Source organism: Penicillium verhagenii (genome assembly GCF_028828195.1).
Source record: "Penicillium verhagenii strain IBT 33310 chromosome Unknown utg000003l_segment0_segment0, whole genome shotgun sequence".
In the NCBI taxonomy this organism is placed as follows: domain Eukaryota; kingdom Fungi; phylum Ascomycota; class Eurotiomycetes; order Eurotiales; family Aspergillaceae; genus Penicillium; species Penicillium verhagenii.
In genome coordinates, this window is record NW_026643167.1 from 1,137,604 (window position 1) to 1,152,409 (window position 14,806).

The 14,806-nt window shown below is 47.4% G+C and overlaps 6 protein-coding genes across 6 annotated transcripts; 3 read left to right on the forward strand and 3 right to left on the reverse strand.

The window, feature by feature from the left end:
• Positions 1–705: 705 nt before the first annotated feature.
• Positions 706–2,964, forward strand: N7466_001823 (uncharacterized protein; the record flags this gene model as incomplete). The annotated part of the gene is made up of 1 exon (XM_057161221.1): positions 706–2,964. One exon carries the CDS (start codon positions 706–708, stop codon positions 2,962–2,964), a length of 2,259 nt encoding a protein of 752 aa, XP_057024506.1.
• Positions 2,965–3,309: 345 nt separating this feature from the next.
• Positions 3,310–4,936, reverse strand: N7466_001824 (class I SAM-dependent methyltransferase; the record flags this gene model as incomplete). Its single annotated transcript, XM_057161222.1, has 9 exons — positions 3,310–3,346; positions 3,407–3,868; positions 3,929–4,084; positions 4,144–4,254; positions 4,314–4,324; positions 4,381–4,420; positions 4,475–4,485; positions 4,563–4,670; positions 4,736–4,936. 9 exons carry the CDS (start codon positions 4,934–4,936, stop codon positions 3,310–3,312), a joined length of 1,137 nt encoding a protein of 378 aa, XP_057024507.1.
• A 1,696-nt stretch (positions 4,937–6,632) lies between these two features.
• N7466_001825 (uncharacterized protein) lies at positions 6,633–7,340 on the reverse strand (the record flags this gene model as incomplete). Its single annotated transcript, XM_057161223.1, has 3 exons — positions 6,633–6,758; positions 6,820–7,120; positions 7,183–7,340. 3 exons carry the CDS (start codon positions 7,338–7,340, stop codon positions 6,633–6,635), a joined length of 585 nt encoding a protein of 194 aa, XP_057024508.1.
• Positions 7,341–7,394: 54 nt separating this feature from the next.
• On the reverse strand, positions 7,395–8,102 carry N7466_001826 (uncharacterized protein; the record flags this gene model as incomplete). The annotated part of the gene is made up of 1 exon (XM_057161224.1): positions 7,395–8,102. The coding sequence occupies one exon, from the start codon at positions 8,100–8,102 to the stop codon at positions 7,395–7,397; it is 708 nt and encodes a 235-aa protein (XP_057024509.1).
• Positions 8,103–10,777: 2,675 nt separating this feature from the next.
• On the forward strand, positions 10,778–11,678 carry N7466_001827 (uncharacterized protein; the record flags this gene model as incomplete). The annotated part of the gene is made up of 2 exons (XM_057161225.1): positions 10,778–11,386; positions 11,448–11,678. The coding sequence occupies 2 exons, from the start codon at positions 10,778–10,780 to the stop codon at positions 11,676–11,678; spliced, it is 840 nt and encodes a 279-aa protein (XP_057024510.1).
• A 1,258-nt stretch (positions 11,679–12,936) lies between these two features.
• On the forward strand, positions 12,937–13,848 carry N7466_001828 (DUF3716 domain-containing protein; the record flags this gene model as incomplete). The annotated part of the gene is made up of 2 exons (XM_057161226.1): positions 12,937–12,983; positions 13,011–13,848. 2 exons carry the CDS (start codon positions 12,937–12,939, stop codon positions 13,846–13,848), a joined length of 885 nt encoding a protein of 294 aa, XP_057024511.1.
• Positions 13,849–14,806: the final 958 nt, after the last annotated feature.

Sequence of the window (14,806 nt, forward strand, 5' to 3'; positions counted from 1 at the left end):
ACCGCTATGACGTACGAAGTGCTTCAGTTACTGTGTTTTTTTCACCGCGAAAGAAACTTCCGGAATAAATTCAAATCTTCAGCACTCGGGGGGGTGGGGGGGAGAAAAAAAGCCCAACTGGGCTCCGTAATTCCCCGTACAATGATGTTATACTCCGTACTGTAGTATATTGTGGCATTGGCTGTGGGCTGAACTGAACCTTGGAAGTTGAGCTCGGGAAGATCAACAAAAAGTTAACTTAGTGTACATAGTCGCCGATCTGTGAAGATTGGTCAATCGACATCTGGATCAGGACTCAGGGTGCAGGATCTGTTTCGGCAAAGATAAACATACGAACTCCTGCAGCTTTTTCAATAGCGCAGATAGAGCGGGGGCCTTTACGGAGCCAACCAAAACAATGGAAAGTGCCGGATGATTACTCCCGGCGAAGAAACCCACCAGCTGAGAATCCCGATGATCGCATTCCACTCCCATATGCAGAAGCCCACATGGTTCGCACTAGGTTGCTGTACACATACTGCGGCATGCTGATCCCTAGCTTCTTCACTCAGCTCCACTTCCTTCCGATCGTCCTCGCTTTAGCTTCCTATTCTCATGTTGCATGTTGAGCTTTGCGTGGAAACCCCAGCCGCCTTCCCATTATAAGTTCTCCCATGAAGAACTGGCCGTATACGATGCAAGCATTCAGTTGTTCATCCTTTCACAATGAAAGTCCCATACACAGCCAGCCTCCTTCTCGGAGCTGTCTCTGTCGGCGCTCACAAGTCCACCGAGTACTCCTACGAATCGACGCAAGAGAACAGTCCTGAAGTCAACGGTCTTGTCTCGGGCGCTATCCAATGGCAGTCACCCCCTGTCAATTCGACTCTTCTCGACCTCAAACCCTTCCGTGTGACTTGCACTGGCAACAAATGGAGACGCAATTGCGAGTACGCCACTGACGGCAAGGGCGACACCTATTGGGAGAGTGACACTCAAGGCAACGGACAGCCGTGGATCTCAGTTGATCTCAAGGAGATTCACTATGTCAGCGGCTTGACAATGCTGCCACGCTTGGATGAAAATGCCACCGAGGGTCAGATCTCCGAACACTTTGTTTATCTGAGTAAGAATGGGCTGGATTGGGGCGAGCCAGTAGCTTACGGCACATGGGGAAAGAACAAGGGCATGAAACTTGCTGCCTTCAATCCCACAGCTGCGCGCTATGTGAAACTTGTCGCTGAGACTCCAGCAAAAGACCCCGACTACCCTCAGTGGCGTGACCCTGCTATGATTGTCAATCTTGGTATCTACGCTACCGACTATACCCTCGCCATCGAGCCTGGCAAGGGTGCCTGGGGTCCAACTCTCGATCTACCCGTTATCCCTGTCGGTGCTGCTCAGGAGAGGAACGGTGAGATCATTCTCTGGTCTGCTTGGGCAGATGATCAGTTCTTTGCCTCGCCCGGTGGTAAAACCCTCACTACCACCTGGAGCCCCAAGGCCAAGTCTATTAAACAGACTGTCGTCGCAAACACCCAACATGACATGTTCTGCCCGGGCATGTCCATGGACTTTGACGGAAATATTGTCGTTAGTGGTGGTGGAGATGCCGGCCGAACAAGCATTTTCAATGGATCGGGCTGGGAATCTGGCCCTGACATGCGCATGCCTCGAGGATACCACGCAACAACCACCCTGTCCGACGGTCGGATCTTTGCCATCGGTGGCTCTTGGAGCGGCGGTAACAAGGCTGAGAAGAACGGCGAGGTGTACAACCCCCATAAAGGAAAATGGTACACTCGCTCCGGAGCAAGAGTCAACGACATGTTGACCAACGACCGATTGGGTCGCTGGCGCGCCGACAACCACGCATGGCTATTTGGATGGAAGGATGGAAGTGTCCTCCAGGCCGGACCCAGTGTGAGAATGCACTGGTACACTGTCGAAGGAAAGGGTACCACACAATATGCCGGACGACGCGGAGATGATCTGGATTCCATGTCGGGCAATGCTGTCATGTTTGACGCTGTTCGCGGCAAAATTCTCACTTTTGGAGGCCAAGAGTCTTACGATGGATCTTTCGGATCCAACAACGCCCACATCATCACCTTGGACACCGCTCTTCAAGACCCTGATGTGAAGATTGCTGGACGAGGCAACAACGTGAATGAAGGCGGCATGAACTTCCCCCGAGTCTACCATACCTCTGTGGTTCTTCCCGACGGCAAAGTGTTCATTGCAGGTGGCCAGGCATGGGGACAGCCATTCAACGAGGAGAAGGCTCAATTCGTGCCGGAACTTTACAATCCCGAGACTGATACCTTTGAACTCCTCAACGCCCACAACTTTGTCCGAGTCTACCACAGTATCTCTATGTTGCTGCCCGATGCGACCGTCTTGAATGGAGGAGGTGGTCTCTGTGGAAACTGCTCTGCGAACCATTACGACGCGCAAATTTTCACGCCTCCTTACCTGCTTGAGCCCAACGGTGAAAGAAGAGAGCGTCCCGTTATCATCAGCGCTGATGCCCGAGTCAGCGTGGGCAACGTTTTGACTTTCAAGACCAAAGCCCTCGTTGGATCAGCGGCTCTTGTGCGACAAGGAACCACCACCCACACTGTCAACACCGACCAGCGTCGTGTGCCTCTTGATCTGCAGGCTCACGATGGAAACGTCTTCACTGCACAGCTTCCTAACGAGGCTGGTATTCTGCTTCCTGGATGGTACATGCTGTTTGCCATGGATAGTAATGGCACACCCAGTGAAGCTTCCATGGTCAAGGTAGAGTTGCCTGAGTATGCAATCTCCGAGCTTGAGGAGATGGATGCAAATGATGTTGATGAGGAGATGGAAGGCTATGGTGTCTACGGCGAGGAGGATTGCGATCACAAGGAGATGGGAGGAACCTTGACTGCCATTCTGTCCTCGCCTGGCCGAGTTTGGAAGGCGTGGAGCCCCCTTCTGCTTATGCAAGGTAATTAGGCGCAGGGGTATCAGAAACGACGACACCTGTCATCCATCTGACATGTCATTTATAATTTAAATTTTGTTTTAGAACTCAATGTTACAAATACATATCAATCAATCTTCCTACATTTAGGTTCATATCTCACAGCTCAACTTACGTTTGTACAGAGGACGTTGACATAATAGTTCACATGAAATATAGGTGCATGCCTAATCATTTGATTCGGTTATAACTCCTATGGGTAGTAGAATTCCTAAATTTGTCCCAATATCTTACTGTTGGCAAACTTTCTCGTCGATCCGGCGTTCGTTCGCTAATTCCCAGAAGGAAAAAAAGGGAAAAAAGAAGAAAAAAAAAGATTAAGAACGCATAGGTTTTCTCCCATGGACGGCGACGCTGCTCATATAAAATTAGTATACGTAGTCAGGTAATCGAATGGAGGGGGTTGAACTGTACGTTTGAACATAGGCGTGCAGCTTTTTATCACGTAGCTCCGCCTTGACCAAAGCATTATGAATCTTGGCCACATCTGGACTCCAGCCCAGCACTTGCGTGTACAGACGCAAGGAATATGAATCGATGGCTTGTTGCAACTGCACTGCCTGGTACTTGCCCAACGCTTTCAGATGAGGATCACGGGGCCAGGGTGAGAAAGGCAGCACATAGACCAATAACTGAACATCCTCGAAGCCAGCTTCGATCATCCAGTTCTTCAGCTTATGGTAGATATTCAGCTCTCTGCCGATCTTATCGCCGGCAATTTTCATGGACTGTTGCCATTCCATGAGCGCGCAATTTTCCTTGAGGGAGCCATCGTCGCTCCAGCACCAGACGGCACTCTCGTGCGATTCAAAGTAGCCGCCGGGTTTGACGGAGTCGAAGATACGACCGATAAACGAGGGCCAGTCAGCCACGCATCTGTCCAGCGGGTTAGAGTGGCACCTTGATTAATACTGGGGGCCGGGATTATGGACATACCCTGCTAGACATCGCGCATGGATAAAGTCAAAATAGTCACGTTCATGAGACCATTCGCTTTCGAAATCCTCCACGATAAATTCAACATTTGGGACCACCCAATTAGGCTGGATAGGACTCAGGTCAGTGCCAGTAACGCGGGCACCGGGAAATTTTCTATCATTCATGGTCAATATTGCTGGTAGAAAATTTGGAGGGTGGAGGTGTCAGCTTACTCGGCAATATCCATGGCCCAGATGCCTGTTCCGGTTCCCAAGTCAAGAATGTTCTGTGGTGATGATGAAATAGGGGCATTGTAAAGCTCGCCGCCTAGCAACATCAACCATCTGCACCGGTCTAGTTAGCCACGTTTGTTCATCAAGAAAAAACGCAATAATTCACATACATGTGGTGTGTCTGGAGGGAAAAGTCAGTATATGAGCATAGAATAGTCACTAAGGGTGATGTCTTACCAGATCCATTCGATCCTGTTCCTCTTCATCATTCGGCATCCTAAATTGGTCAGTCTTCCTGGACAGTAGCTTTTAGAGTGTGGCGTGAATGTACATGTAATTTCCCTAGGAGGAGGTCAGTTTTTTTTTTTTTTTTTTTTTAATTCAAACGTCATGGGCATATGTTGGGCAAGACTACTTACAGAGCGGTTACTACAATACCGGCGACCATTTTCATATTCAAACTGGAGCACGCTGGACGAGAGCGAAGTGAGATCGGACAGCTCATCGCTGAATGCACTGTCGGAGTCCTATGATATAACAGAAATTTAAGTTCGGGGTTATTATGAGCAAAAGATTTGGATCTACTACATACGTCGGTGAAATTATCGACTACAATTGGACCGGGCGCATTGACAGGAGTCTCAGCGTTGGCCTGTGGTACAGATGAGGTTGATTGGGATGAAGCGTTTGGTTCGGATGGGCCTGGCTCGGATGGTGTGGGCTCGGATGGGGCTGGTTCGGATGGGGCTCGTTGTGATGGCGAAGGCCCGGCTTGGTGTTGAGTAGAGATCATTGTGCAAGAAACAGAAACAATGGGTTGTAACAAATTCACGGGGGGGATTGGAGAAGGCGCGAAATAAATAAAATCATTTTCCCTGCAATGGGCTCGCTTGTTCAGCTCAACTCGGGTGGAGTTTGGGTTTGTATCCAGACTGTCGGGTTCGAAGGAGATTGATCTATCGTGCATTGATGTAGCCGGTCGCTTCTGCTTTCCCGTGCTTGCCAATGAAATTTCTCGGAAACGGGGCCGGAAATCAAGTCCACTCCACAATATTCACAGTTCCTCCATGGAAGAAGAATCCATCAATATTTCCCTCAATAAGTGACAGGGTAGGTGTTCTGGGGTTCTAGTTGCAGTGTGTTATAAGTACTTCTGAAGTACTTTTGGAAGTGGGACTGTCACGTGCATCTCGTATTTTGATAGACTTGGTTTTTTTTCCCCTCGGCCTAATTGGGCTTAGCTCTTTGTTTTTCCCTCTGGACTCTTAGAAATTACTAGTAGTAGTCTCTCTACTCTGACTCCAGTGCTTCGGCTCTTTCTTCCCTTTGTTTTTTCTTCTTTTATCTCCATAGCCACTAGCTTACACCCGGGTCCAATACTACTACGTAAATTTGCCGTTCTTGCCTTTTTTGTTGCCTCGTCATATTCTTTGACCCAGCAGTCTGGGTACATAATGCGCTTATGTGCCAATCCTAGAGGGGCTTGTTGTTTAAGAGTGGGGTCTATGTACCCCTATCCTTGATCCCTGAGTGCTTCACCTCTCACCTTACAATCTTCATTATTTTCACCTCCAGGGCTTCGTCGCCTACAATTATCTCAATAGTGATTTGATTCCTGGTTGAGTAATTTACTGATTCGCTTGAAGAAAGATTTGGCGCAGACTATGTGGCTAATGCGCGGCTAGAGAAGGGCGGGTGAGATCCCGAGATCCCGCGACCTGCACAGGCCATTCTATTATCGAATGCGTTCCTCCTATTGGTGACTTTGCCCACACCAGATGCTTCTAGCTCATCTTACGGATTACATTTGCATGGATGATGAGACTAAGTCTTTCCGCGACCGGACACTTTGCTCTTACAACCTTGCAATTCCTTCTCAAATTCTTCCCTTTCTTTCTACCATTTCAAAAGATGATGCAGAAAAGGTTGGGCTGTTCCAATGACCCTAGCAATGCGCAGTAAATCTTCGGGACGGTTGCATTCTTTTTATCGTCTAAGAGACTACTCTTGCTGCTCTACTTTCTAGACCATTTAGCCCTTCCCCCGAACGCGCTGCACCGCTTATGTGTCCGTGCACTCTCTACGCTATGCTGACTTTTTCTCACTAGGGAGTTGTTACGGTTACTGTCATCTAGTCCGTCATTTGGTAAATTTTGCGTCCAAGCGTACATGATGAAAATCCAACAGAAGAATATCTGTTCTTCGATGTAAATTTCCATCAAAGAATTAATTACTTTGGAATCCCCAGCCTATTGTGCAAACTTATGCTGGGACCTCGGTGCGCGGTAAAGATTTCGTGACATTTCGAACTTTCTGTCATTTTTTGGTCTCAATCAAATCAAACGTAACGCCACCTAACCGTCTAATGCTTCCGGTGCAAATTCATACGCCACTTCGTTTATACATAGCCATCATAATTATCCAGGCTGAAATGGTGTGCCTTCACAATTTCCAAAGTCGTTGCGCTAACCTCGAAGTTTCCAACCACCTTAGTTTCTCCGACCATATCTGCTTTGCTCGGCCATTCTATTCTCTTGCTGTATGGCAGCATTGCTTTGATCGAGGGTTTGCTCCCAATGGGCCACGGCATTTGCTGAAGCTTTCCGAATTATGAGCTGTTATATGATTAGTCATTGTCAAAATAGGGATAAGTTGCCAATCAAAGCCCAGACTCACCCATTTCAGCCCTCCTTCTAAAGAATCTAGCTTCTTGTTCTTTCCTCCTTTCTTCGCCATATCTTTCTCCGCTTTTTGCACCTTCTTTTGATCTCCCCGACTAGCGAGGCCCCGGCCGAGCTTGGCAATTGGATCATTGCGGCCACTCTGTTCCAGTGGTGATAGAACTTGAGAAAGAGGTGCGATCATATCACCGTACTGTGCGCATCTTTGCCCTGGTGTTGCACCGAAGAGAGACTGGGATTGTGAGGAAGCCGGGTTAAGACCGAGTTCAGCTTCGAGATCTTTGGTCTTTCCAATACTATAGTTCAACAATGTCAGAGCATATTCGAAGATCTGGTGAGTCCACGGGTTTAAACTTACCATATCTCAAGGCCGTTTGGTAAGAACATATCAAGGTTGGCCTTGGACAGATTCCGATTGACCACAGAAGCGTGACCGACTGCTGCGCCGATTCCAACACCAATCTGTCCGACCGCGAGACCGATCCCGGCGGCACCAGGTCTAAAAGAGGTATCCATTAGCCAAAGGACCCAAAGCACAACAAACCGCCGGAAAGGGGGCAATATGGTAACTTACACAAACCATCCAGCGATATTTGCACCCTTTTGGAAAATTTGGTTCTCGGGACTGGGAATAATTGCAACATTGATGGCATCAACAAGTCGAATGAACTCCGCTTCAGAGATGCCATATCTGCTTAGCTCATTTGAGTAGCCTCGAAGGAAAGGTTGTCCGTCACCATAAGAAATCTGAGGCAAGGCGATCGGGCGGAAACCAGCATCCCTACTAGAATACCCCATATCTCTCGGGTACCCCATGTCTCGGACGGGGCCTTGCTGGTAGTATGACTGTTCATCAAAGCGTTGACCATTGTAAGGCTGTTCGTCAAAGCGTTGGCCGTTGTAAGGCTCTTCTTGATACCAGCTTTGGTTATCGCTGGCATATGGAGGAGGCTCACAGCGGGGAGGTAGTGGTGGGCCTCGATTTTGATAACCGTTGTACCCCTGCTGTCTTGCCATACCTCTCTGCATGTCCTCTGGTGGGTACAAACCCCTGTCATTCTGGTAACTGATTTCGGAAATGTACCCTTGACGAGAAGGTGAGGATAGTGCTGAGCGTCTCATGTCACGGATGCTGCTGCCCTTGTTTCCAAAAGGCAACTTGGGCCCGTTGAAGCCGTTGGCTACTTGATCGGAACCAAGTGCCGTGCCGATAGCATCACGAATCAAACCCATAGCGTATAAAGTTTTGGTAGATGGTGGTGAGGGTATGATTCCCATTTAAAATAGAAGTGGAATGTCTGGAAGTAAATTGTTGATGAAAATCCATCAGACCTGGGGTTTACTGAGATTCTTAAATATTCGAAATCTACGAGGAGTTTACTAGTTTGATCTATTGTTTCGTTGGCTCAGCCCCGGCGATCATCTGCAGCTTTTGCGACTCAACTTATTCCATGCTTGGCAGGTATTTCGATGGGCAGCTTGGATTAAACGGTGCAAACCTAATTTGCAAGGCGACCAAATCGTAAGTGCTTCCTGATTCGTTCCCGCAGCCGCGAAACGATTTCCCAATCGGGTCGCTCAAACTTGCACATGTGGTGCGCTCGCCCCCTGCGGAGTTATCCGGCTTGCCGCTTACTTCAAATATTGTGGTGTACCAATTTCCCTTTCTGGTTTCCTCCAGATGTCCTTTTTTCATGAAGATCTTTGTCTGTTCGTAACTTGAAAATATGGAGTTCCAAGGTTTCAAGACTCTCTTTCAAACTTTCAAAATATTCACTAAGACCTACTAGTATGCAAACATCAACCTTCAATGTTCAAATGTTCTATGTTGGATCAACATTCAAATGAATTAAATACCTGGGCCTTGGAACATGCACATGTGGACGATCTCATGCATTTTCATCGGTTGACTGATTGCTTTAAATCGTACTACGTCTAAGTCTCTCATGGTAGGCTATATATAGTATCGGTAAGCGCTGTCACTCATTCGCATGGATTAAACGGGTTAGGATTACGGCTCGCTGCAGGATACGTCAGCGCCTGCAGGCACTGTGAGCCGCTGACCTGCTGGATGGGTGGAGGAAACCAGTGTTTAGGTTAGACCAAGGACCCAATGGGGTTTTACCTTTCAACATTCAAAACTTGAATGTTTAGACCGACCGCCGATCCAAGTACATGGCAGCCTTCGCGTCACGAATCACAGGATGTATAGTCACAACATTGAATCTTACACGACCCATTCATTTCATTCAGAGTACTTCAATCTTTTCGTGATTATAGCTCTGCCCATCCTTTCCCTTGACCTTGGCCACGGGTATTCAACCCCTGGTGGCAACCATCCGCCACTTGGAACTTCGATGCGCGAGCTCGAGTGATGACCTGCTGAGAATCCCCTGGGTAGTAGAATGCGGCGACCACCAAGCACCAGATACACCCTGCAGATGAGCACCTTTGGAAGGTCATGTTGCCAAGCAGCGACTGGTTTACCATATGCAACACAGTCGGGTAATGGATCGCAGCTTGTGTTAAAGTTGTGTGGCTGCCTGAAGGTCAGCCTGTAAGCTTGGCTTTGATCCGCGGAAGTGCTTCCATATTGTAAACCGTCCGTTGTCCATGATTGTTACTTCTCATATTCTTCGTCCACTGTTCCGCATTTGCCTTGAGGTGTCGCAAGATTCTTTCAGTAAGAATCTTCATGTAAAACCGCCCTGTGTGAGTACCCGGCCGTAGCTCGACAAGATCATATCGGGGGTTGAAGGTCTGCTGTACAATGTGCCTAGTTGAATCAGTAAATGAGGAGAGTTAAGGACAACTTGTTAGCGGTACTGATCGATAAGATGGTGAAAATGAAAGACGTGTAGAGATGAGTGAGAATTGAAGTTTGCCCAACGAGACGCGTAGAAATGAGTTTTCCACCTAGACAAATAATGAAAATTGAAAAACACGAGGAAGAAGTGCGTGCATGAGTGTGGAATGTCTGCAAAGGTTTTTGGCGCTCTGGGAGTGTGGATATTAAACTATTCAAACCACAAGACTTTTGAATCTCTGAGGTACACTACAGTTTGGGCGTGAGTCGTGACAGAGTCGCGTCCCCACCTACTACTACCAGTAGCGATACTCCGTGAGTCCGCACTAGCTCCGGTTATACGGGAAGCAACACCTTTTAGCTTCAGCTCGAGTGCCGATCCTGAGAACAATCACACGGCATGTGAATCGTCTATTGAGAGTACTCTGTCCCCAATCCTGATCTGCCACATATAACACCAAAAGTCCGAACGGGAGCTCGCCAGGTCTTTTCCAAGCTCTTTGTCGATGGAACAGTGTTGATTATAATAGATATTGTTCCGGCGTCTGTCTATTAGCAACACTTTCTTATAAGCTCACGACTCACGAGTCACTAATGTGCCGCCCGGGACAGGTGGGTCTGGTTTTAGTGCTAAAAAATTCCAAACAGTGTTGGGAATCTGATTTGCGGTGTGGTGAGTTGGCTTTTTCGGTGCTTCTTATGAAGCTCCGGGCTATCCGAGCCTTCCTTCATAATTATCTGTTGAAAGGATCCGTTTTTGTTGATGGACGCAGAATAATGCAAATCATGCTTGGAAAAGCCCTTTGATCCCTAGTCTGGGTAGGTGATGTTTATCTTGAAATTGCAAATCACTCACTTCATCAGTTGATCATTAACATTGCAACTTATGTATGCCCCGATCGGTGATTCCTACTGGTAGGTCCATCTGCAAAAATTTCATCATCTTGCAGCATGTCTCCATACGCTAGAGAGTCGGCTATGATAGATCGGCATCCCGTATCTGGAAATACCGACCACCATGACATCATAGTTCCCAACCCCCTCCTTTTCTTTTTAAGTGAAAAGTGAGTACGGAGTAAACATCGCGACTTTTTCGTTTTCACCGGGTAGGTTGAATTGCCAGGATTTAGCACCATCATTCATAGCGATGATTTCTCGTCGGGCGTTGAAGCCGTATCTGGCTGAGTTTCTCGGCACAGCCCTGCTTATCGTGATTGGCGATGGCGTTGTCGCTCAATGCCTGCTATCTGAGTATCAGTACGGCACCTGGCTGTCCATCAACATCGCTTGGGCCAGTGCTGTCTGCCTCTCCAGCTTCCTGTCTGATCCCAGCCCGACCATTAACCCGGCCGTGACTATCTGCACAGCCCTTGTGCGTCCATCCCCCGGTCAATGGAAGACCATTCCAGGCAAGCTGGCTGCGCAGTTCCTGGGCGGGTTCGTCGGAGCTGTCATCGTGTACATCAACTACTTTTCGGCCATCAAAGCTTGGGACCCGGAATACACCATTCCCGGTGGTTCTATCTTGAGCCCGACCGGACATCACTCGGCGGGTATCTTCTCGACGTACCCGTCTTCGTTCTTCCAGTCGAACTGGGAGGCTGTGTTTTCTGAGGTGTTAGGTTCAGCTGTGCTGATGTTTGGATGCCTCAGCATTTCGAACCCAGGAAATGCCCAGCGGTTCACTGCTCCCCATCTTTCTCTCTTTCTGCTGTTGCTTATGATCGGAGCGGCGTTGGGCTGGCAGACCGGCTATGTAAGTCCAACAGGCTATCAATAATGATATTTCAAGCCAGTAATGCTAATGCGATATCCAGGCTCTCAACCCCGCCCGAGACTTTGGTCCGAGGGTGTTCTCTGCCATCATCTATGGTCGGGAAGTTTTCACGGCGGCTGGCTACTACTTCCTTGTGCCTCTCTTCGCCCCTGTTCTTGGCTGTGTCGTAGGTGCGGTGACCTATGACAGTATGCTCTTCGAGGGAGACGGATCGCGAGTTACCGATGCGCTGGACAAGGCCGAGGGTCACGGATCTCTTCGACTGGATTAAGGTTAGAATTTTCAACATCCGACGATAGAATTGTTGGGGTAAACACATTGAATAGATGTAGATTTTTTCTGGATGCGAGAGTGAGTCAGGTGGTCAAGGGAAGCAGAAGGTGGTAATGTCTCACGAAATCATGATTTGCCGATTGTTGTGCTATTGGGTAATATCCTTTCTCGGTCTGGGCTCAGCAATGCCCATTTTGGCATTTCTCGACGATTTTTGTTATACATAATATAACACACTCAAGTGCTTCGAATATTTGTTCAAAGCATAGTAGTACCATTTTGATAAATTCCTATAGAATTGACTAGGAGAGCAGGTGTCGTCGTCATTATGTATAGCACTACACATATGCACACTAGTACTCCACACATGGGCAATTTCTCGCAGAAAGCAAATCAAATCTCTCAACGGACGTGCTGGAATCTCAACCAGTTGACTTATGGTGGAATGCCCTTTGCACTCTCTATGGCTGCAGAGTGGAATATTAGGACGACGGATTTGATAACTTCTTCTTCTGCGGAGACGGAAAGTTAGGATTGTTGACTTGGAGCAAGCCCGGTTTTTCAAAGGGGATGAAGCTTGGCAAAACAACGTTAGCTATGGTCATTAGCAAGGTTTATGGCGCACTTCAGCTTCATAAGAGCGGAACAAGCTAGACGCAGCAGTCGTTCGCAACCGAGGAAAGCCGGAAGAGAAGAACGGAGGGTATCTCCATCCATACTAGCTTGCGCTGTTGACCTTCCACATCCTCACAATCAACTAACCACCAAAATCTCCCCCGCCCACTTAAATTTGCTACTGCTGCCAATTTCAAAAAGGTCTTACCCAATAATTTCAAGATATACAGATGGCATTGCTAGCATTATTATCAAATGAAGTGTCGATTTAACACAGGATCAACTACCAGTACGTTGGTCTAATCTGGCTGAATGTTAGATCAAAAGAGAACCGGGCACAAGTGGGAATATGTATAGTACTAGTCAGACATCCCAGAGGCATATTGGAAATCCTTGTAAGTTCCATTACTTTCTCTTGGACTGTTCTTTCACTCTCCACCATTGAGTTGACTCTTCCCAGCCAATGCAAGGTTCTCCATCCACATGCATGGGTTGTTCTTTTTCGTCTCACCAACAAAGCCTCATTTCTACTTATCATACTCTCTTTTCTCTTCCTTCCCGATCTCCTTCCTTCTGTTCACCTCTTTCCAACGTGTGTTCCTGTACACCTTGACAATCTCTTCATCCATCTTCTCTTCATCATGCTGCCTGACATGCAAGTCCAACCAGTCTCCTCTCGAATCTACTGGTATTGTGATACTAACATTTGGTATAGGGATGAGCAAAAAAAAGCTACTTCTCTGAATCTCCCTCCAACTGGCCTAATATCAGCTTCATGGGGAACGAAATCTGTGAAGCCAGGCCCATGGGCCACCTACTTGAAGAGGCTGGATTTCCCCTGTGCCAAAAAGGACAAGATACTGAAGTCGGAAACACTAATTGCTCTGAACAAGCAGCCAGCTCAGCGTGAGCTAGTTGTCAGGATGCAACGCGGTTATACGCCTGGAGCTTTTCATGCGAGGCTGTCAGAGGAGAAAATAAAGGTTGAGGCAGCACTTGGTTATGTCGTTGGGACGAAAGCAGAACCAGCTTGTTCATCGTGTCGGTCTCACTTAGGAGGACCTTTTGCTCACTGTGTCGTTGCTTCCGACTGCCCCGATATGACGGCATGCACAAACTGTCACTTCAGCGGCGATGATGGGCGATGCACGTACTATATAGCTGCTCACCCCGATGAGCCTATCGAAAAGGGCCCTATTGAAGAGATGGCTACAGAGCTCCAGCAAGTTGATCTCGAGGTTGAAAAGTTGCTCTCTGAAAGCTCGCAACTGCTAGAAGAGCACAATAATCTTCGAGCCGACTTGCAGGATATCAGCATTCTCTTCCTTACCGGCGACACTCGTGAAGGGACAAGCTATGTGCAGTCCGCAGCTCGATGCTGCAAATCGATGCATTCTCTTCTTATGAGCACCCATGATAGAAACAGCCAAATTTCCAAGAGATTGTCGGATATCCAAGTGCGACTGCAAACCGAAATAACGGTCGAAAGATTCAAGCACAAGAAGACTCAGCAAAAGTGGGCCAAAAGACAGAAGCGTCAGCATTCGCCGTGACGAATACATCCAAATCTGATCTCATCACCCAGTCTTTTCAATTTCGTTTTTCTATTTTTTGCCTCTTATTTTTATTGCTCCCCCCTGTTGTTTCGGGGAGGAGATTAATGGGCAGGCTATATTGCTGCACTTTCCTCGATTTGTTCCCTTTTTGAAATTATTTTAGGGCATCTCATACCTAAATCTATATCCCGTCTCATCAATATCAAACCCTATGATTAAAACATTCCAATAGAGCGATTTCTCTTTTCGGACTATCCTTGAGCTGTCAGCCTTGGTGAAACATTCCACTGGTAGAACATTTTGAAAGTCATGATTTTAATATTAACATAAGTAACGTCATGGTGAGGTAGCAGTATGTATGCTAACACCGAGGTCTCATGAAGAACTCATCACGCGAATATTGATGCACAAAAAAAGTACAACAAACAAAATTCGCTCATCGATATGTTCTTACACCACTAGCTGCTGGCAGAATAGAGCCATACATCTATCAATCCATCGAATAAAGATAATAGACATTGATTCCGGAAAAGAAATTCCAGCTCTAACAATCCGATATAACCCAACACCTCGAACCCTTGATGGTTTTGTGACTCGAAAGCCAAGAGATTCCTTGACCTTCCGGGCTATGGCGGCCGATAGAGGCCACCCCTAGAGGCTAGGTCACATCCCAATTCCAACTTTCCGACCGGCAGAAGGTAAATGACGAGTAATTCCAAATTCATATTAGTTTCTGAACTCCATTCAATGTTATGTTCAGCGCTGCATTATACATTAAATCCTTGAACTATTATATACAATGCTATCAATTGATATTGTAATTTATATTAATTCTCTTTCTTTATCTAGGTAAATCACCACAACAACTGGCAAAAAAGAGAGGCTGCACATGTGGGATCCTAGTCATGTAATCCATTCTTAAGTCCCTTCTCAAGACTAGTCTCAAATCTTCTCT